Source organism: Xiphophorus couchianus, chromosome 16 (assembly GCF_001444195.1).
Source record: "Xiphophorus couchianus chromosome 16, X_couchianus-1.0, whole genome shotgun sequence".
Taxonomy (NCBI): domain Eukaryota; kingdom Metazoa; phylum Chordata; class Actinopteri; order Cyprinodontiformes; family Poeciliidae; genus Xiphophorus; species Xiphophorus couchianus.
In genome coordinates this window covers 9,673,444-9,695,085 of record NC_040243.1, presented here as the reverse complement: position 1 = coordinate 9,695,085, position 21,642 = coordinate 9,673,444, and the positions used below count along the sequence as shown (strand labels likewise).

The 21,642-nt window shown below is 38.3% G+C and overlaps 2 protein-coding genes across 3 annotated transcripts; both read left to right on the top strand.

Moving 5' to 3' along the window:
- The first annotated feature begins 153 nt into the window (after positions 1–153).
- Positions 154–7,326, top strand: colgalt1a (collagen beta(1-O)galactosyltransferase 1a). The gene is made up of 12 exons (XM_028043174.1): positions 154–524; positions 2,931–3,041; positions 3,147–3,264; positions 4,297–4,431; positions 4,509–4,713; positions 4,808–4,927; positions 5,075–5,151; positions 5,273–5,379; positions 5,754–5,886; positions 5,960–6,087; positions 6,175–6,381; positions 6,467–7,326. The coding sequence occupies exons 1-12, from the start codon at positions 301–303 to the stop codon at positions 6,735–6,737; spliced, it is 1,836 nt and encodes a 611-aa protein (XP_027898975.1). The 5' UTR covers positions 154–300; the 3' UTR covers positions 6,738–7,326.
- A 408-nt stretch (positions 7,327–7,734) lies between these two features.
- On the top strand, positions 7,735–20,879 carry gmip (GEM interacting protein). Of its 2 annotated transcripts, XM_028043164.1 has the most exons (21): positions 7,735–8,014; positions 9,265–9,355; positions 10,380–10,473; positions 10,709–10,748; positions 13,109–13,234; positions 14,746–14,810; positions 14,973–15,080; positions 15,176–15,256; positions 15,628–15,789; positions 16,132–16,269; positions 16,347–16,537; positions 16,659–16,750; positions 16,825–16,887; positions 16,981–17,064; positions 17,153–17,295; positions 17,401–17,577; positions 17,675–17,812; positions 17,963–18,162; positions 18,271–18,592; positions 19,014–19,116; positions 19,915–20,879. In XM_028043164.1, exons 1-21 carry the CDS (start codon positions 7,972–7,974, stop codon positions 20,538–20,540), a joined length of 3,087 nt encoding a protein of 1,028 aa, XP_027898965.1. In that variant the 5' UTR covers positions 7,735–7,971; the 3' UTR covers positions 20,541–20,879. The 2 variants fall into 2 exon arrangements, with proteins under 2 accessions (XP_027898965.1, XP_027898966.1); XM_028043165.1 differs by lacking the exons at positions 7,735–8,014; positions 9,265–9,355; positions 10,380–10,473; positions 10,709–10,748 and adding an exon at positions 11,541–12,872.
- Positions 20,880–21,642: the final 763 nt, after the last annotated feature.

Here is a 21,642-nt window from a genome sequence, read left to right as displayed (position 1 = left end):
TTGTGGTTTGACTGCCTGGAAATGCTTTTTACGCTTCTGAAATACCAATTAAAGAACACGTTTGATTGGAAAAAAAGAAAAGGAAAAAAAAATCACATTTTGTGTCTGGTGGAGGTTTCCCCTTTAAGACAAGACTTAACCCACCCCTTTAAGGCTCAACTTCGCACTACAACATCAGGGCACTCTGCACAGACTGTGCTTGTTTTGTGATGGGTGCGAAACGCAAAGCTGCTATTCATTTTCATTTAAAACGAGTGCAATAGGATAATAACATAACATAAAACATAGATAGTTGTCGCAATGCACGGGCTCGCCGTCCTCCCCGCCGCGCTGCTCCTGCTGCTCCTCCGCTGCTGCTCCTCTGTCCGGGGATACTTCGCGGAGGAGCGCTGGAGCCCCGAGTCTCCGCTTCTGGCTCCCCGGGTTCTTCTCGCCCTCATCTGCAGAAACTCCGAACACTCTTTGCCGTACTTTCTGGGAACTATAGAGCGACTCAAGTATCCTAAGGACCGTATGGCTCTATGGTAAGTCACTGTAGGTAAGATTATACTGAAATAAAGACAAATGACTGCACATTTGGGGAACGTTTCTTTTTAAATAAGACAATATACAACGTTGAGGTGGAATAAAAGCGGTGGACATGCGTTAGGAGGGATTTTGGACGCATGACCAAATTATGTCACGCTTGTTAACGTATCGGGGTTTAACACTTGAATTTCATCGTGCACAATACAATAGATTAAACGCTCAGTTTGGCTTTGAAAACACATAATAAGCTGAGTAAACGAGGACACAGTTGATCAAGTTTTATGTGCAAAACTTTGTTCTGTAAACGTGGAGGGGAGGGGACGAGACTTGGCCACGAGGGGAGCTGTGCGATTCAGTATTCAAAATTAAATTTTATTTCAGCCAGCCACTTCCATATCTCTCCATGTCTGAAACCAAACCTGATGTAGAAAATTATCAGCCTTATAAATAATTAAAATGTACATAAAACTATGCGATCAGCTAGCACATTGTTACATTTTATCATTACATTACAAATTGAAACAATTTTAATGGACAGTGTGGATATAAGCTAAATTAGTAAGTGTAAATATAAATATTTAGCTGTATCAAATCATTTTGTAACCTTATCCAATGGTGAAATTATTCTGTTACATTCAATGTGATTTTGGGGCCATTTTAAAGGATCTGTTAATCTACACCACCTCAGTTATTTGGGGAAAGCACATATTCCAAAGCAAATTTAGATTGTGCAAACTCATATTTAGTGTAATTTAGACATCTGTCTGCCAGCATTGGTGGAAATAAGGGAGGGGTTTCTCACATAAAAAGCAAGCAAATGACATGCTCCAACAACCCACCCAGACTTAGGTGCTCATCTTTTTCTTCATCATCTCTTTGCAGCATAACCTCAGGACTCAAGTGGTGCGTTCCTTACTCGCAATCTACATGTATTCATCTTTTTTTTTTTTTACAGTTAACGTGTTACGTTTGTTGAAGATGGCTTGGCAGATGTTTAGCTCTGCTGTAAATAGTTTTTGACATTTTAGTTTTACAGGCTCCTCAGTCACAAACAGTTTGAGATGCTGTAAGCACTTCTTGTTCTCTACACTTGGCCGTGTGCGCTCCCAGCTGTTTGTAATGGTGCCAAAAACCTCCGAATCATAACCCACCAAACTGTCATTTAAATCCTTGGTGCATGCAATTAGTGCTGCAGAGTGACAACACAGTAAAAATAGACCAGATATAAGAGGTGCAACTTGTGTGAATATGCTTTTAGAGAACAGTGGCTTTATAGATAATTAGTATAAATTTTTCTCAAGTAGTTTAAACTGTTTATGAACAAGAAAAAGTTCAGATTCAAGTATGAGTCATGTAAAGGGTGAATGACCCAAATAAATTGAGGAAGATGACTCGGGGTTTCTCAGACTCACAAGAAATCTTTCCGGAACATCCATTATGACTTTTATCCAAAGAAGTATCAAAAAAAGAAATCAAGCTGTCAAATGGAAAGTGTTTTTAGAGCAAAGACTGTTGTTTCGCTTGACCAAAAATTTGGCTGTTACATTATTTATCTTTTTTTAACAGTATATATCCAGATGTATCCAGCAGAGTTACAGCAGGCATATTTAATTAATTATGTTCATTCACCAAAATGGCATCAGATGTTCATTTTCTTTATATTTGTTCACCTATATGCATATGTAGACTTAAGTTGTGATACATTGACTTCTGAAGGCAATGGTTTGCTTTGGATTTTATTTATTCAAATGCAGGTCAAACTTTTTCAGATTTTTGTTAGTAAAAACGTGTGATATTTTCCTTATTATTGCTTTAGTCTGATAAATGAAATTCCAATAAAATACCTTCATGTTTGTGGCTGTAAAAAAAACACATGCAGTGTTTGTGTTTCCCTGCACCCAAAAGCACTGCATGATTATTTGATTATATGTAAGTGCTGAAACGATATCTGTGGTATGTTTCCATTCTTTCACAGAGTTGTATCAAACTTCCCCGCTAACATATTTTCATTTACCTCACAGTTCAAACCTTTTCCTTCCGTTTTAAGGTTATACAGACAACGGTTTCACTTCTTGATTGTGTCTTTTGTATCCTTTGTGTATTTCTTTTGTACAGACTGCTAACCTAAAAAAAATGTCATCTCAGCTCACAGTTTTTGTTGCCTGATGTTGGGATTATTAACACTCAATTCAGTTCCCTCAGCTGCATACAATGACATTGCAAAAAGTGAACAGAGGGCTATTGTAATTTGAGTCGGGGTTTGTCCTTTCAACCCAGTCTCTGATTAAACCCAATCTGGCAACAGTTCTGACCTAAATCATTCTGAACCTGTTTTTGGTCAAACCTACTGATTTTATATGTTGTTGTTGTTTTTTTTTTTATTATTTGTTGCACATTTACAGGGTAGCAACTGATCACAATGAGGACAACACCACAGTAATTCTGCGTGACTGGCTTTTAAAGGTGGAGAACCATTACCATTATGTGGAGTGGAGGCCAAAAGAAGAACCCAGGTTTGTTGCATTGAGCTTCCAATCAATTTAGGTGCTGCTAAATGAAATCGCAGAATCAATAAATGAGCAAATTCCAATGAATAACTCTTAAGATGTATTTCTAAGTCGTTACGAGGATGAAGATGGTCCAAAACATTGGACAGATCTCCGCTACGAGCATGTTATGAAGCTTCGGCAAGGAGCGCTGGAGTCGGCTCGTGAAATGTGGGCCGATTACTTGATGGTAGGGCAATACACTGTTATATTGATACAAATGCACAACACCATGTTGTTCTTAGCACTGAGCCAGCTGTTGAACTATTTTTATCCTGTTGTTGCTGCCAATGGATAAGTGTAAAATCAAGGCCCAATCAAATGCACTGTTATAATTTACAAAGAGCACAGGGTGTCAATTTCACACTGCTCCTAGTCCAATGCTTTGAACTGTAAGCACAATACTGTGCAGATTTCTATTTGTTTTCTCCTGTTGCCCTAGTGTATAATCTTGAGGTTTCGTAGATCTACAATTGCAATAGTTTCATCTCCTTTGAATTGCTTCTCCACGTTCTCTCTTGAGAGACGGAGGAAAAAAAAACTGAAATTGAGGGTTTGTTTTAACTAGACAGTTGCAGCTAATTAGTAGAGTCCCACTCTTGTTTCACATTCGCTTTTTTTAAGACACTGCTCTGCACATATATTCACGAGACATAAAAAGTTTATATGAGTCTTAATAGTCACGACAAAACTAAGTGCACCTTTGCTGTTTGCATAGGATTTAAGGAGGAATGTAGAAGCCAGGTGTTGCTAATCTAATCCACCCTTACCTTATTCCCAGCAGGTGTGACCAACTATATCAAAGTGGGAGTTTTTGTAGTTTGCTCTGCTGAAAGAGATTATCATCTTTTTCACTGGAGTGTGGAAGGGCGATGGTTTGCAGCCACAAGACCTGGGTTACCGTGGCTATAAATTTACCAAATTACTCGAGAGTCAAATCTGTGCCAATCTGGTAGCCCGCTTAAACTAAGCTTCAAATAAGTATCTCAAAACTAGCTGCAAATCTACAAAGGAATGACTGAAACCCTCCCCAATAAAGTCCATACCTCAGTCTGTTTGAAATGCCAAAGAATGATCTCAAGAGAAAATAAATACTTACAATCCTCAGTGACTTGAAGTAATTCTGTAGTAGAGTTGCATATTGTTCCTCCACAATAAAAAAAAGAAACCGATGAACTCATTATGAACATATCTCCCATCATTTCTGTTCTCTTCTGTGCAGTTGGTGGATTGTGATAACCTTCTAACCGATAGAGACGTACTATGGAAGTTAATTAAAGAAAATAAAACAATAATAGCTCCAATGCTTGAATCCCGTGGCGCCTATTCAAACTTCTGGTGTGGAATGACTTCTCAGGTAATGTTATAATAATTTGATTTACCTGACCTGATTTATGCAATGTAGTCACATGCTAACAAACCTCCCCTCATTAGGGTTACTACAGGCGGACACCTGCCTACCTCCCTATCAGGAAGCAAGTCCGCAAAGGTTGTTTTGCTGTTCCGATGGTTCACTCCACATTCCTTATAGACCTCAGGAAACAGGCTACCAGGCAGCTAGCCTTTCACCCGCCACATCCAGAATACAGTTGGGCATTTGATGACATCATTGTGTTTGCATTCTCTGCTCAGATGGCAGGTATTTAGCGTGCAATTGCTAGCTTATAAACATAAGCATGACGTTTATTTTGTTGTCATATTCAGTTTAATGAATTTTTTTCTGCTTTTTCCAGATGTTCAAATGTTTGTATGCAACAGGGAGAGTTATGGTTATATTCCTGTACCCCTGCGCTCCCACAATACTTTGCAAGACGAAGCGGATAGCTTCTTACACTCGCTCTTGGAGGTTAATGGTAAGTTTTCTGCATTTTGACTGTAACCAACCACTTCATTGTCGCTGGTTTCAGCTCTTTGAAATTGTTTATGTGACTACAGCATGAAACTTTACACAGCATATAATTTTTACCATTTCTGCATCCATCTTCTATATTACATTCCAGTGCGGAATCCTCCCCTCATGCCTTCCAAATACATCCGTGTTCCTAGAAAAAAACCTGACAAAATGGGCTTTGATGAAGTGAGTAGAGTGATGTGAAGATTGAAATTGCAAAATGGCCTTCTGCTCATCTCTGTTCTGTAAGACTCCCCGCTGCTGATAAATTAAGAGGTTACGTTTGATTATTTTATGTGCATTTTAGGTGTTCATGATAAACTTACCGAGACGGACTGACCGCAGGGAGCGCATGCTGAAGGCATTGCATGAGCAGAAGATTGCTTGCAAGATCATTGCAGCAGTAGATGGAAAGTAAGTTTACTCTTTTATAAGTAATAAAACAGTCTGTAGCTGTTACAAATTAATATTTTGTTCTTTGGGCCAGCTGTAAATTTACATTAGCATGAAGAACTGATACACCTCCACATTGGATTTGTGGCTGGATTTAATGATTGTGAATGAAACGAAGACAGTGATTTGAAGTTTAAACTTATTTTACAAGCAAAATATCTACTGCAGCTTTTCCCCCATGTCTCAGCTTTTTACTTGTTACAAATTTGCATTGTAATGTTTGGTTCTTTTGTGTGATTCTTAAATCATGCCATTTTTATCTTGGTGTACTTCTTCTCTTCTTTAGTATGGCTTAAATGTGCTATAAAAATTAACTCCCTGTGCCTGCATTTCAGAGCGATGAATGTCAGTGAAATGCATGCCCTGGGTATCCATATGCTCCCTGGATACCAGGACCCTTACCATGGTCGACCACTGACAAAGGGAGAACTAGGCTGCTTTTTTTCTCACTATAACATCTGGAAGGAGGTGAACTTCAAATGCAGAACATTTAAACTGTTTTAAAATTGATAAATACTGACATGCCGTTATTTGTCTGTAGATTGTAGATCGCCGTCTGGAAACTTCCCTCGTGATTGAAGACGACCTGCGTTTCGAGGTCTTCTTCAAACGTCGCTTGATGAACTTGATGAGTGAGATTGAGCATGAAGGACTGGACTGGGATCTTATGTAAGTTTGTTCTTCCTTCATTTATCACCGTCACATTATATCAGCAGTTTTTCTCACCAAACCTTTTGGTTTCTTCCTTTCTTACAGATATATTGGTCGGAAAAGAATGCAAGTGGATCACAAGGAGAAAGTAGTGCCAAATATTCATAACTTAGTAGAAGCAGATTATTCATATTGGACTCTAGGTTATATGATTTCCCTGCAGGGTGCTGAGAAGCTTTTGAAAGCAGAACCACTAAAAAGGATTTTACCCGTCGATGAATTTCTTCCTATTATGTACAACAAACACCCTCTGTAAGTTTTCAAAGTAAAAGTGCACACAGCTACAGAAACCTCTTGGCAAACTTCTTATTGTCTTCACTTTCTTTCTCCTTCACAGCTCTGACTATATGGAGCAGTTTGAAAGCAGGGACCTGAAGGCCTTTTCTGCAGAGCCGCTCCTGGTGTTTCCAACTCACTATACGGGCGACCCCGGCTACATCAGCGACACGGAGACCTCCACTGTGTGGGACAATGATAAGGTCCGTACAGACTGGGACAGAGAAGCGCGCTCCGGAAAAACTCAGGAACAGGCCGAGATCAGCCGTGAGGCCCAAAACACAGACGTGCTCCACTCCCCTCTGGACAGCACGGCTCGAGACGAGCTTTAAGAGAAATTGAGAGAGAGCTTAAAACTAAGACATCTGAAATTTTTTTAATCCTTTTTTAACCTAAATGTTTTTGATTTACTTTCACAGCAGGGATGTGATATTGAAGTTTAAAGAACTGGATTTTTCTCTAGTGACAACTTCAAAAGGGATCATGGCTGACTTTTATTTTGTATACTTTGATTTTATTATAATTGGGCACTAGACTTGTCATTATTAATGGCATTTGCAGTACTCACCTTCTGTCTGTCATACAGAAATTAACAGATGCATATAAAATTAGACTGTTACATTTCAGCCATTTTAGGTCAACTAATTTTATGTTACACAGCAAAATGTTTATTTTCCAAACATCTGAACAGTTGCAGATGAATAATCAAAACCCAGTACTTGTCAACTTTTTTGGTTGCCAATTTTTAAAAAAAAATAAAAGTTATTTTGTAATTTTCTTTTTTTAGTAAACAACTTCGTCAGAGGCATATGGAAATATGTTCCACATGCTAAAAAAATTATTCACCCTTTTACTGTGTAAAAATCTGTGTGTGGTTTATTGTATGAAGATAAAATTAAAGGTTTCATTTTAAAAAGTAAATTTTGTGATTTTTATTTTGACAATAATATGCAATTGTACATAACATTATCAGCGTCATTCTGTATGTGTCCCATGTGGGCTTAGATTTTAAGTAATAGAGTCAACATTTAAATGTTTTTATACAAGATGCAACAACTGCTTTACCTCTCAACTGTGACCTCATTCGCTGTTCTTGGGTTCACTACGCACAACTTATTTTTCCACCATGTACAACGGTCATAAATAAATAGTGCTGGATGATGTTATTTCCTTAATTTAAAAACCCACCTTTCGTAAGTCAGCAATCCTAAATAAGACAACACAAACATAACACAGTGGCACCTTCTCACTATATTTGGTGTTATAATGTGGGTGGGTCCTACTGTGACAGAGATACACTTCCTCTTCCCCTCATGGTGAAAACATTAGCCAACCTCCACTCTAGCAGAGGAAGATCTTTTGAGAGATTTAACGGTAGCAAGGTCAGGGCTGTGTGCTGATCATTTTCTGCTACTGTACTCCTGCGCATACACGGTCTGGATCAACTTTTCAGCCATTGCAACGGCTCTTTTTTTGTTTTTTAAGTGATATATTGTTGAATGAATGCAGGTGCAATGATGTGTGAGTGTATCTAGGGTCTAGCTGGTACGTGGAAAGTGAGGAGAAATGGAAGAAGGAGTGTTAAACAAGGATTCTTCTCAAACTACAGGTGAGAATTCAACCTTTGGGGAGATGTTTGTGAAAGTGATCTCTTGCTTTTTGTATGTTACCGGGTTTTTTTAAAGGTTCTTATTAAATCCTATATTTTTTTAATCCATTTGTTTAAGATTTATAGTACATTCATCACTGTAGTAAATTACCTTACAGTGGCAAATCTGATTTTGTTTGCTGACGATGCAGTGGCGCCATAATGGGGAAGACTTTGCATGTGGGTGCATGCACATGTTGCATGCACAGTGAGCCTAAATGTGTCTGCTAGAGTGTTAGTGGTGCTTTGAGGCATCCTGCGTGCCATTGAAGGGTTTGTAAACTTCCTGAACTCTTCCTTCATTTTTGACAGCTGAATTTTGAATTGTAATAGAACAGGATCTATTCACAATCATTTTATAATCCAACATGATTTAAAGTGGCGGACCAGTTTGCAGATTTGCAGAAATATAAAAAATTCAAATCTTGCCATAATATGCCCCAAATGTATTGATGCTAAAGTTGTATAAGCCATTTTAAAAAAAAATCAACAAACACAAACTGGTTTCAGTCAGGTTTTGACAGTTAGATTTTTGAACGTTGCTGAAATATCTTTCTTACTCTTAGTTCTCATTCTGTCATGAAACTCTACTGGTGTAAAAAACAAGGACTCATTGCATTATGGGACGTGACACGAATTGTGAGCAGGATGTGGTTGACCAAGATGGAGGCGCCTCAGAGGGAGGGAGATTTCTTTCACTTATTTGCTGCATCTGTTGTAATTTGTTGGGGCAAAACCTAGAAGATGAGACAGCAGTTGAATAGCATACGCACAAACGTTTGAGCGTTGGTTTACAAAAGGCACAGTTTTTATCTGCATTATATATTTAGCTCACATTTGATCGAAAGATTTGTTTTTCTCTGAAATGTCCAGGAAACGCTGTCAGACGGTTTAAAAGAGGATCTTAGTTTGATCTTTTTTTAATTCAGTAAATATTCTTGGTATGTGTGTTGTTTGTTCTTGTGTAGGATTCTTTGTGTTTGTCAACCATTCTTCACACAGTTTGTCCTACATTTATAACTGTAGATCAATAAAATAAGTTAATCTGGGTTATACACTAGAAGATGTTTGATGTTATCTAATTTGATCTAACTTCTGTATTCATTATGATATGCAAACATGTTTTGAGAAAGATTTTATTTGACTTTCTGTGACATAAAAAGGAAGACCGTTTCATCACATTTTAGGTTGTTTTTTATTTCTTTTTTCAGAGTTGAGGAAGGTGCCTCAAAAGTCTGAAACCAAGCGATACAGTGAGATCTTCAGGGATTTTGATAATCTTGATCTCTCCTTAATCTCCTCGTAAGTAATAGATATTTAACCGTTGAATCGGCTATTTGTGGTTAACAGGAAAAGATCTAATAGAAATAAATTGAGTGTTCAGCATATACATATTTTTCTATATTTTCATATTTATTTACATCTATAGCATTTTAGTTAACCATTCCTGGTTTTAATTCTTCTTATTATGTTGTTTTATTTTTGTTTTTTTTACATCGTTTATTTCCTTTTAACTCTTCCTCCAGGTTCTTTTTAATGTCTATTCAGCTGTGAACACAACAGTTTGACCTCAATCACATGAAATAAGTCTACATTTTGTAAAAGTTTTTTGTTTTTTTTTCTTGGGATTTGGTTCCTCTAGTATAGGGATGTCAAACACTAGGTTTCGAGGACTGTGCTGCAACTATTAGACTTTCCACTGGTCCAGAACACCTGAATCATATGACTGAATTAGCTTTTCGCTGCAGTCAAATTCTCCTGAGTCCAGCTAATGACCTCATTATTTGAGTCGGCTGTGTGAGATTAGTGACACATCTAAAATTGGCAGGACAGTGGCCAATTTTAAAGAGCACAGTTTGACACCTGTGCACCTTCAAATGTCGCTAAGTTTCCTGTGACTGATAAAGATGCTAACACTATCTAATGCAGGGGTGGGCAACTTTGGGCCTCAAGGGCCGGTCTCCTGCAACTTTTAGATGCATCTCTACTTCAACACACCTGAGTCAAATAATGAGGTCATAATCAGGATACTGGAGAACTCGACTGCAGCTGAGGTAATTCAGCCATTGGATTCAAGTGTGCGGGACCAGGGAGACGTCTAAGAGTTGCAGGATACCGGCCCTCGAGGACCAGGATTACCCACCCCTGATCTAATGTATAAATGAGAATTAGGAATATGAAATAACAAGAATACATACAAAGTAGAGTAGGATATTCAATTTTACTTGTATTTTGAAATAAAAACAGCTCATATTCCTTGACAAACCCTGCAGTTTTGAGGTATTTGTATTTGATTCTTTTGAATTACATTTTCTCCTGTGTTCAGAGAAGATCTGCTAACAGACAGCGACTGCCAATTCATCTCTGAATCCAGTGAATCTGGAGACGGTGCGGAGATCACAGAGCAAAATGACGAACATGTAAGGTGTTTTTTCCCCCATACAACTAATGAAAACCATGAATCTCTATTATATGATATTAAAGTTCAGTTCTTGATCTGTTAATAAATTTGCTGATCTTGTTAACTAGATACAATTTATATATTTTATAATCGATGTAACACAGTGCCAGCAGTGCTGGCTGTAGATGTGCTTTGACAGAGTAAGCTTCTCCTTCTTCTATGGTGTAAGTATTTTTTTTTTTTTTACTTCACAGATTGGTGCTGAGGCAGGTGAAGGCGATGGATGCCTAAGAGGTAGGACGTCTTCCTAATGCCAACTCAGATAATAAACAAGAAAAGAGGGCTAGTGAACAAAAAATTTACCCTGTTCTGTGTGTCAGCTTCAGGTCTGGCTTTCATAAACCGTGATGAGCAGGTTTCCTGTACAACAACATCTATTAGAACATGGTTTCAGGGTGAAAGGTCACTAGCTTAATCACCTCTTCACCTTAACATACACCATCATGTCACTGATTTCTGTCATCCTGTCAGTCTCTGAGGAGAAACTTCAGCTGCTGCTAGCAACACATATTCTATTTTAGTGTTGGTTACATCCTTACTCCTAGCTGTAAGTTACAGTTAACCTGTTGTAACAAGATTAGGATAAAGCAAGAGGATTTAAGCAGGGCACAGATGCTCCAAATTTATTACACACGAGAAGGAGGGTTAGACTAAATAAAGGCAAGTTGTCAGTTACGTGGCTTGAGTGAAAGAAATACAAACTAAGTAAAGAGAGACCATCCCTTTTAATAGATGCTTCCATAAGAAAATCTAATGAAAAGATTTTATCATACCAGACAGAAGACTATTCAAATTAGAAGACCGTTTGTAGATGACATAAGTAATTTGCAGTCGCATCCAAAAGTATTTCTAGCTCTGACAGATTCAGATTCACTGACATGTTTCTTCTGTCTGGGTGTAGTTTTAACATGTTTGATAGGCCCAACAAAGTCCTGACTTGAATCTAAGAGAATCTGTGACAGGAGCTAAAGATTAGGGTGATGGCAAAGAGGCCTTCCAAATGTAAGGACTTGGAACTAAAAAACAAAATAAATCTTCAACAAACCCATGAAAAAATGTCAAAAAGTTGATCAGCAGGGTTTGATTGTTGTAATACCAGAAAAAAAATCCATTGATTATTAAGAAAAGTATAAATATTATTTGCTTTATTGCCATTAAAAATGCTAATAAAAACAAATGAATGTTTTTCAGATACATTTAAATGTAAATCTGCCTGGGGTATGAGTAACTTTGGACTGAACCGCCCAGAGACAAAAAAGAAAAAAGTCGAACTTAATCTTGTTAGCTCAACAGCTCCTCCCCCACCCTGTCTTATCCCAGAAGCTCAATCAACACTCCAGGAGGTAAATCTTACTCAGTGCGACTGTAAGGTCTTTCACTCAGAAATCTGGACTAACCAGGATAATCCTCAATCTAAGCGCCAGAGGCTGTAGTCATTTAGCAGCACAGAATTACACATGGACTGATTTCTTAAAAGGAGTATTTTCTATTTGCAAAAATTGACAGGAATTTCAATATTGTCAATTTTATCACATCTCCTGGCTACAATTTTTTTATCACTTTGGATTACTTTTGACTCTGCTAGAGAACAAGACAGGGAAAAAAATCCCCCAGGTGGATTTTTTTTTTTTTTCACTTGGATTTTGACCAAATTGGATTTGGTGTCCACGTCAAAACGCAGGATAATGAAATCTACATGTCTGAATGAGGAACTACTGAGATAAGTTACGGCACTCCTTCTGAGGACTTTTGATTAACGGCAATTCTGTAATGGGCTAAGTTGTTGGAGGAATTGCATGTCTTACGTTGGAAAGTGACAACGCTTTATTTTCATTGTGCTGAGTTTGAATGCAGAGAAAAGAAAGAGACTGGACGGTTTTGGTGGAGAGCTTTTTGGAGAGCATGTGATTGTCACACATACATCACCCAGTCAGAGGTGAAATGAGTCAGAGAGGAAGAAGTCACAGAGCTTGGCAAACAAACAGCCTGTCAGCCAGACCACAGTAGAGTTGAGACATAATAGTGTCTCTTAGTGCCTACCAGCTCTGTCATGTTGTTCTGCTCTCACCAAGTGGCTCAGCTCTCAAAAGCTGACCAGCAGTGAACAGGTGTAAGGGGGAGGGTCCATGCAGAGAGAGGAACAGAGGAGAGGAGGGAAGTTATTTAGCTATAGCTGTTCGCCTGTGGTTGATATAAGCCCTCCCCTATGACATACATCCCTATTTTCTTTGTCAGCTACCTAAACGATACAGGAACTGTGTTGGCATGTTAACATTCTGCTGAAAATACCTGGAAGCGACAACTTTGCCTGAGGAACAGCAATGACTTACCAGATGCAATTGATTTTTCCTGTACTTGGTTTGTGTTGCTTTTTAAAGCTTTGTTTGGTTTTTCATTAGTTTTGTCTTGTCTGATTTGGAGTGGAGTCTTTGGGCTGACACCGTAAGCTAGATTGATGCTTCTCTGCGGTTGGTGGTAGATTAGGTCCTCCAGGAAGGAGAAGTTTTGGGTGTAGCCCAGCGGACCCAGTGTTATCTCTGGATTCATCCCCAAGTGTACAGAGCCTACAGTGATGCTGATGTACTCCCTCACAGCCCAGGAAGCAGACTTGGCCCTCTTTCGCTGTGAGGATGGAGTGGAGACGGCACTGCAGTATGCCAAGATGTGGTGCCGCTACGCCAAGGACCTTCTTGCCTGGATGGAGAAGAGAATCAGCTTGGGTGAGTTCATAAAAAACCTGAAACAAGGAGGCAGCAGAGTAACATGCAAATAATTTCACTTTCCTGTGGTGTATTTAAATCTAACAGGTAAGAAAAGGCTGAAATGCAACAGTTGTTTACAAAATGCAAATCGAAACACCAAACAGGAAATAGCTTGGGAAAATGACTGTTGCTTTTTGGGTTTAGGTTCAGTGTATTTCACTTGTTTGGTGGATTTCTGTGTTTCACAAGCAAAGCATAACTTTGATCTCTAAGTAATACGTACATAGTGGCACATGCAGTATTTCAGCAGAAAAAAAAAGATCATATTTTGGAACAATGTACCCTCTTAGCCTCCCTGATCATTTGCCATCTCCCCAGTGAACAACGTACACAGAGAAAGGATTAAAGATTAGCAAGTAAGAGGAGGGCACTAAAGAAGAGGGGGCTCATTCAGAGCACACAGACACTGATTACCCTCAGACCAGCCTGAACAGGTGCAGTGTCCAGAAAGGGATCTAAAGATTACAAGTCTAGAGGAAGTGATCAAAAAACAGGGTTGCCCACAAAAGCTGTCTGAAGCGGTCTAGTGCAACTGCATGTAATGCTGGGTGGAGCTCAAAGAAAACCACTGCTTACACAGTATGTAGTAACACTGTGAGATACGTTTCCCAATAATAATAGTATTTTAAAATAAGGACTTGGTTACAAATAAAACTAATAAGGACAAAAACATGAACGAATTGCTAGTTATTACATGACAATAATGTCTTGTACATGATTATGTAATATGTATAAGTTATGGGTTTCATTTTGAGTCATTGGTTGGCCACTGACTTTTATGTAACAAGTAGTAACTTAGTAGTTTCCTAAAGTTTCTGTCTCCTCAGTGTTTCAGCAACGGCTTGCATGTCAGACTAATAGATGAACAGATTATGCAGTCTTCACAGCACTTTATATAAGTACACTGTTTGTGGATTTTTATTAAGTACTTCAACCCAATGTTCTCAAATAAATTAGTTCAAAAGTGCAAAGCTTGGATGAGGGCATCTCACTATGTGCATGGGTGTTGGAGTTCTTCAGAAACTGATCACAGAGGCTGAGAACAGATGATCAAATCTTAGCTACTCTAATTTTGAGCTCTGGTGAGCCACAAAACTTTATTTTCACTCCTTACCTTAACTCTGAGTTCACACTTCATCCCTCACTCATTCATACCACAAACACCTTTATAAAGTTTGTTCAAGGTGCTGCCATTTTGGGACTGATTCATGACAACAAAGAGACAGCTTAGAGAGAACGGATAAAGAACAGTACTGGGACAGCAGCGTTCCCGTAACGACTTGGACCTGAACACCGAAATAATTGTAGATAAGATCATTAGAGCATACTGAGAACCTTAATTTCTATTCATGGTTTTAGCTAATTGTAAACATTTTATTTCATAGTTTTATTGCTTTATAAAAGATGCAGTTTTATTTTCCTACATTGTTTTTATTTAGTCAATATCATCTGGCCATTTTCATTGACAGAGCAAGAATTTGCAAAAAATGTGATGAAGGCAGCAGAAGGAGCAAAGGTCAGCGTGACACAACAGGTACGGCTTTACTAACTAAAAAAACCAAGGTTCTTTTTATGATCATAATGTTCTAGAATTTAATACTGTTCCTCAAATTTAAGCTTGTGTCATTTGACCATTTTGCTATAGTCTATCCGCTGCAGTAAAACCATATTAATGCTTTTTTTTTTTACTGTGCAGGAAATGATGCCACTACAGTATATCTACACCATGACTTTGGAACAAGATATAAAGAATAGTTTGACCTCTAGAAGGACTTCAGAACTCCTGCAAAACCGGTGTTACCAGGTAGAGATGTAAACTGTAACAAAACGTGTGAGTTTCAACAAACCATTTTTAGATTTCAGAAAGTATTTGATGTGAACTTTGTTTTTGTCATAAAGGCTTTGGCTGACAAGAGGACTGAGATTGATAAGTGGCGGAGAGAGTTTAAAGATCAGTGGGCAAGGGCGCAAAGGAAGATGGTGAGGGAAATGTGCTGTATATTTATAGCTGTAGTTGCGTTCTGCTTATTGTCACACACATTTTGTCAAAAATCAAAACACTGTTGCTAAAGAGGTGTCTGGATATGACCTGGTTGATACATTTTACAAGGTACACTACATTTGTGCACAATAAAGTGGTAATTGTCTTATATTTGTGGAGTCTCTCTATATTATCCTTTTCAGTAATCCCTATATTCTGAGTGCACACCAATATGTCTCATGCATGTTTGGATATTTTTTCATAAGTCTAGCAGAAGGTTGTAATTCAATTTGTATTGTGCTAAAAAATTAATTATAAATACATTTTTCTTCTACTTATTCTGCAGTCCATCTCTGTTTCTTGTTTTCAGAGTGATGCAGTCACGGCTCTCAAAAAGGCCAAGCATCAATACTTCCAACGCTGTGATGAACTGGAAAAGGCAAAAGCGGTCTCAGCGAAAGCGGTGGATGACACAGTTGGAGTAAAAACACTTGACAAGAGAAGGAAGTCCAAGGATGAAGCACAGTCAAAAGTGTGTTAACCTAAAGTTATTAACACACAAATTTAATACACTTCTCAGAAAAAAAAAACATTTATTTGTTTTGTGTTTATTTGTTAAGGTTTGATAGATATTTTAATAATTACTCTGGAATTAAGCTTGTAGTAGGTAATTTCAGATGGGTTTTTTTTATATAAATATTTGCTTCAGTTTTCCATGAAGTTCTTATATTTTTAAGGGAACAAAAAGGCTGTAATTTATTTATGTTGAATCTACACAGTAATATTTTTGAAAACAGAGTTGTAACTTTAGCACAGCATTTTGCTCTTACATAAAAGAAACAGATTTTTGAGGTTAATTCTGTGTTCCTTCTAGGTATTAGAGACAGAACTTCTCTACAGACAGTGTGTGAGTGACGCCAAGTTAACCCAAGATGAATTAGTGAAGTCCAAGGAAAGAATCATTACTCACACTCGCAAGCTCATCTGTCAGGGAGACAATTTGCTCAAAGAGGTTGGTGTAAAGAAAAAAATATACATATTTTTTCTCCTTTCAGCTTGTGTCTAAACAATCTGGTCTCCTTGCCTCAGGTCACAGTCAATATGTTCTACTACCAGCGGCAGCAAACGGAGCCCATGCCTCTTGGGTATCAAAACCTTGAGTTGACGTGCAGGACTGTGGAGCCTGGTGAACCCTATCTGCTTTACATCCTCAGCAGGCGTCGGCCTGAGCAAACTCTCCAAACGTTCAGCTTTCAAGACTACACTCCTCAGGGTAAAAGGTAAAGACTGAAAGGGGTTTTTTGTTTTGTTTTTTGGTGGAACTGCAGCAGAAAGACATGTATTTGTGCTCCTTTTTCTACTTTGCTCATCATCAAATGACTTTTTGTTTTCATTTAAAAGCAACAGAAGAAAACCCAGCAACATTCTCAGCCCTCTGCAGGACTCAATACCCACAATTGAGGATAGTCCTTATAAACGATCCATCGATGGCAGTAAGGGCTCAAAAAAGTATGTCATGGCCATTTTTGAAACTTTTCTTCTTAACTTACATTTTGATGCATTTTAGGGAGAACGGGGCACAGTGACAGTGAGAGTATGGGAGGCAGTTTGGAATCCCTCTCAAGCCCTGGTAAAAACAGGCCCTCGTTTGCTCTTGTCAATAAAAGTTTGCATAAAAATGTAAACTTTGCATTTGTCTTGTTTTTTTTTCTTTTTGTTTAAGCTCATAGAAGACTGCCCAAAACATTATCTACTTTGACAGTGTCATCGGATGACCTGGAAGTATCAGACATGGTGTCAGAATCAGGTCGGTTTCCTCACTGCACATGTTCAGATCATTTGCATCAGCGTTGATGTTAAACTTCACAAAAGGTGTCTACTTTCTATGTCCACAGACTACGCTGATGGCCAGTCTGTGAAAACACGAATGTTTTCTCGAGCTGCGCTGACGCATCGGCTCAAAAAAATGAAGAGCAAGATGGCTAAATGCAAACAGTGTGATAACTACATTGTTGTCAGTGGGGTTGAATGTGAGGAGGTATGAAGTCATGACTGAAAGATGAACTGTAATAATACAGACTAATATGGGTAAAAGAGGAAAAATAAAAATAGTAATACTTGTTCTTCCCCTCCTACACGTTAGTGTGGGCTGGCTTTCCACAGAAAGTGTATGGAAGTGTGTCAACTAGAGTGTGAGCAGAAGAAAGGTACCGTATTTGGAGTGGACCTCTCTGTGATTTTACAAGACCGGCCGGATGAGGTGCCATTTGTTGTTCGATGCTGCACAAATGAGATTGAAAGTCGTGCGCTTTCTGTTCAGGTATTAATTTACCATCTTCAAAAAGGCTTACCTACAAGATGTAGCTTCTTGAATCTGAACTGTTGTCTAATAACTGCTGTCCGCCGTTGTTTCTGAGGGGGTGTATCGTGTGAGTGGATCCAAACCTCGCATTCAGAAGCTCTGCCAGACGTTTGAGACACAAAAGGACCAGGTTGACCTCTCTGATCACTCGCCACATGACATCACATCTATCCTTAAGCACTTCTTCAAGGAGGTACTTCTACAAGTTCTAATAAAGCTTAATAAAATTATGTCTAATTTATTGTTTGCTTTAAAAATAGAGTTTAGTTGTCTAAAAGAGCATTAATAGTCAGCAGCAACTTGTTCTCTTCTGAATAAATCATTGCACTGCATTACTTTCTAGCTACCAGAGCCTCTATTAACCTTTGACCTGTACAATGAATTCATCGGGGCGGGAAAGACCATTCAGCACCTGAGTGAAAAGGAAACCTCACCAGAACCCAACGAGATATTGGACATTATTCACAAACTACAAAAGCTACTGAAAAAGCTCCCTTCACATTACTACTCAACTTTGCAGTACCTTATTTCTCATCTGCAAAGGTAAGCATGATACAGAAAAAAAGACCTTTAGGTTAACTTACCTAACTTTTGTCCCTTTGTTTTTCTGTGCAGCTGTTCTTACATTTGTCATTGTTTTTGCCTCCCCAGAGTTTCAGAGAACTATGACAACAAGATGTCACCTAGCAATCTAGGTATTGTGTTTGGGCCGACATTATTGCGCCCTCTAGTGTCTACGGACATGTCAATGATTGCCCTTCTGGAGACGAGCTACCAGGCGATGCTTGTGGAGTTCCTCATTGCACATCACGACAGGATTTTTGGAATGGAGCAGAGCATGAACACACCCCCTCCGCCAGCCCCCACAGCACCTCTCCCAGAAACCCCACCCAGAGCTTCCTGTCCCCTGGATGGAGTCGAGGCAGACTTGCAACTTGACACTTCCCCCAAAGAGCGTCCACAGTCCCTAGAGGTAAGTACCTTGGTCTTAAAAGGATAACTCACGTGTCCCTGGCATGTACTTTGCACTTCTTTTACTTAGCCTTAGCACATTAACCTTTTGCTAATTTCTTTAAGATTAGAAAGCTACTCAGCTGCTTTATTTCTGCTTAAAGCTCTGCTTTCCATGTTCTGTCGACCTTTAGTTCTTGAATGTTTCCAACTATTTAAAAAATAACCACTGTTAATCCTACTTTAAACGTTCAGAATGTCTCAAGGAAATAACTCAAAAACTAATAGAAGAGGGAGAATAATAACATTTAGAATAAGAGCTCAAAATTACTGTACCCAACGTAGCGATCGCCCCACTATCCCCTCTATCCCAGACCGAGTAGGATTAGAAGTGAGCAGTAAACGCTCCCAGAAATCCACCTCAACTTGTATCATTCCAACAGAGCCGAGTTATCAAGAGAGACTCGAGCGAGGGTTATATCTCTGACAAGTCTTCATCCAATGAGGCAGTGGACCAGCTCGGCCCTGAAGCCAATGAGAGCGCAGGTAGGCAGATGTGGGCTTCAGTCAAATGCTCCTGAACAAATAAATAGAAATGATATACATTTTGTTGATACTGGCATTTCCTGTTGCCTGTAGATGGCATGTTTTAATTAGGTTTGTCTCAAAATGCATATATCAAACCAACAGGTTGCTATTTATGGTAAAGTAAGAGTCGGTTTCTAACCACTTGATGCTGTGGGTGTAGACTGCCACAAGTTCTGTTGTCATTTCTTGTTTCAGCTCATTTCCTCTAGTTATTTTTAGGACTATGACTTCCCTTTGATGATAAGTGGTAAACTAAAACAGATATACATTTACATTTCTTAATCATTTATATTAATCCACCAGTTTAATATATAATCACATTTAACCACATTGATTACCAATGATTAGCATTAGAAATCATTTGTGGGTTTTAATTTCTATTTTAAAAATAACAGCAAAATAAGGGAACTTGTCTTTTTTGCTGCACAGGAAGCTCACACTACTCTTTGCTACTTGCTTTTCTGTTGCTTTGCTTCTTTGTGCGGTTTCATCTACAAGAACCTCTTATATTTCAAGTCACAACTGGCCATGTGCATACGGCTGCATACGGCTGTAGATCTCAAATCAATAACATATGTGTTTTTGTTTTTGTTTTGTTATTTTGTTTTTTTCAGTTTCAAATTGAGAAATAAGATAAATGACATGGCAAGGTTTTCTAAATTTGCCTAACAAACATGCAAGATAAATAACCAGTAACCTCTGCTAGGTCTGACGTAATTTTGCAAATTACACATTTATGTTCTTTCTTCACCCTAGTCCTGGCTATGAAAGCAACATCAAGCAATCCTCAAGGCAAAGCTGCACGAAAATCTTCCTCAGATTCAGGCACACAACCACATCATCGTTTTACTAGACAGCCTGTGAAGCATCACCGGTTTCAAAACCTAGGAACCCGATTCTCTAACCCAGACTGTGCAACGAAACAGCCAGCGACTCCCAAAAGGGCAAATTATCGTAGTGCAAACAACAGCCGCAGCTCCTCTCCAGACCCTGGATCGCAGAGATTTCTGCAAAACTTAGAGAGCCACTGTGATATCATTCAGCAACCCCACCAGGTCACCACTACAGCAGAGGGTACGGTCAATGCTCCTCTGAGTCCCCGAGAGGTTGTGCAGTACATGCTGGGAGTGGATTCCACGGTAACATCACCAGGAGCTGCATTATCATCCAGTACAACAGAGAGGTCCACTCAAGAAATGACAAGATGGAGTCAAGCAGATCACAAAGTAAATGTGAACAGTGTTGGACAGAACCGCATTCATTATCCGTGTCCGAGGACCAGCTCTGCTGAGCACAACCTGACCTCGCCAGCCCAGAAGATCCTGTCTAGTTTGAAGCTGAGACGCAGTCACTCAGAGAAGGAGGAGCAGCTCTTTGTTTGAGGGAAAGGGACATTTTTAGACAACATAACGATTTACATACACTGAAGAACTGCAATTATTTTACACTGTGTGTAAAAAAAAAAAAAAAAAAAAAGAAAAGAAAAAAAAAAAAAAAACTGTGACTAAAACAGTAAAAACTGACTACATTCATGTAGTTTTTTTAAAATCATCATCTACTGTATTTTATTCACTTTGATTTCCCCTATGTTAGCATGTTTGAATTGTTAAAAAAAAAACTAAGCTTTTAGAAACGTTGATTTCAAACTCACCTGCAATAAATCATTGGTGATGATTACTCAGAGACAGTACAGTTAAATCTTCTTCTTTTTACGGTCAACCTTTCAGCAGAAAAATGCAACAACCAGATAGTACAAGAACATGTTTTTTTTGTTATTGTTGTTTTTTGGGGGGGGGTGGGGGTCCATTTTCAGTATTCAGTATTTGAATGTAACATGCAGGTGCTTGTAATTTAAAAAAAAAAAAATATATATATATATATATATATATATATATATATATATATATATATACCAATCAGCACAAAAGCGTCATGTGCAGATTGTAAATGTTTGGATTCTATTTGTTTTCTATTTAGTTTTTTTAGTCTCCAGAGTAATAATGTCCGTAACTATCAATAGTGTCATATTTGTATTAATTGTTATTATTATCCTTGTTTTGGTTTTTGACCAATGCACCTTTCTTCTTTAGACACAAGAGGGCGATAGTTCGGTGTAGGACAAAACCATGTTTAAAAAAAATAACAGTAAGAGCAATAAAATATTTTACTAATTGTATTCCGTGGTTTCATTTTTTTTATATATATAATATTTTTAAAACACCAAACGTATAAATGTTCATCCACTGATCTCAGAAAGCTTAGAGAAATTGTAAAGTAAAGCTAGTTTATTATTATTTTTTTCCTAATATTTAAGTCCGTTATCAATACTTATTTCCCTTTGCTGCTTCGGATCAAGACGATTGAGAATATTATCAAAGCCACAACAGATTTATTTTGTCATAACCTACAAGAGGATATCAGCATAAAGTTATTGCTTAACTGTGCCCTTGTAAGTATTGATCTAACCCTAAAGACATATGCAAA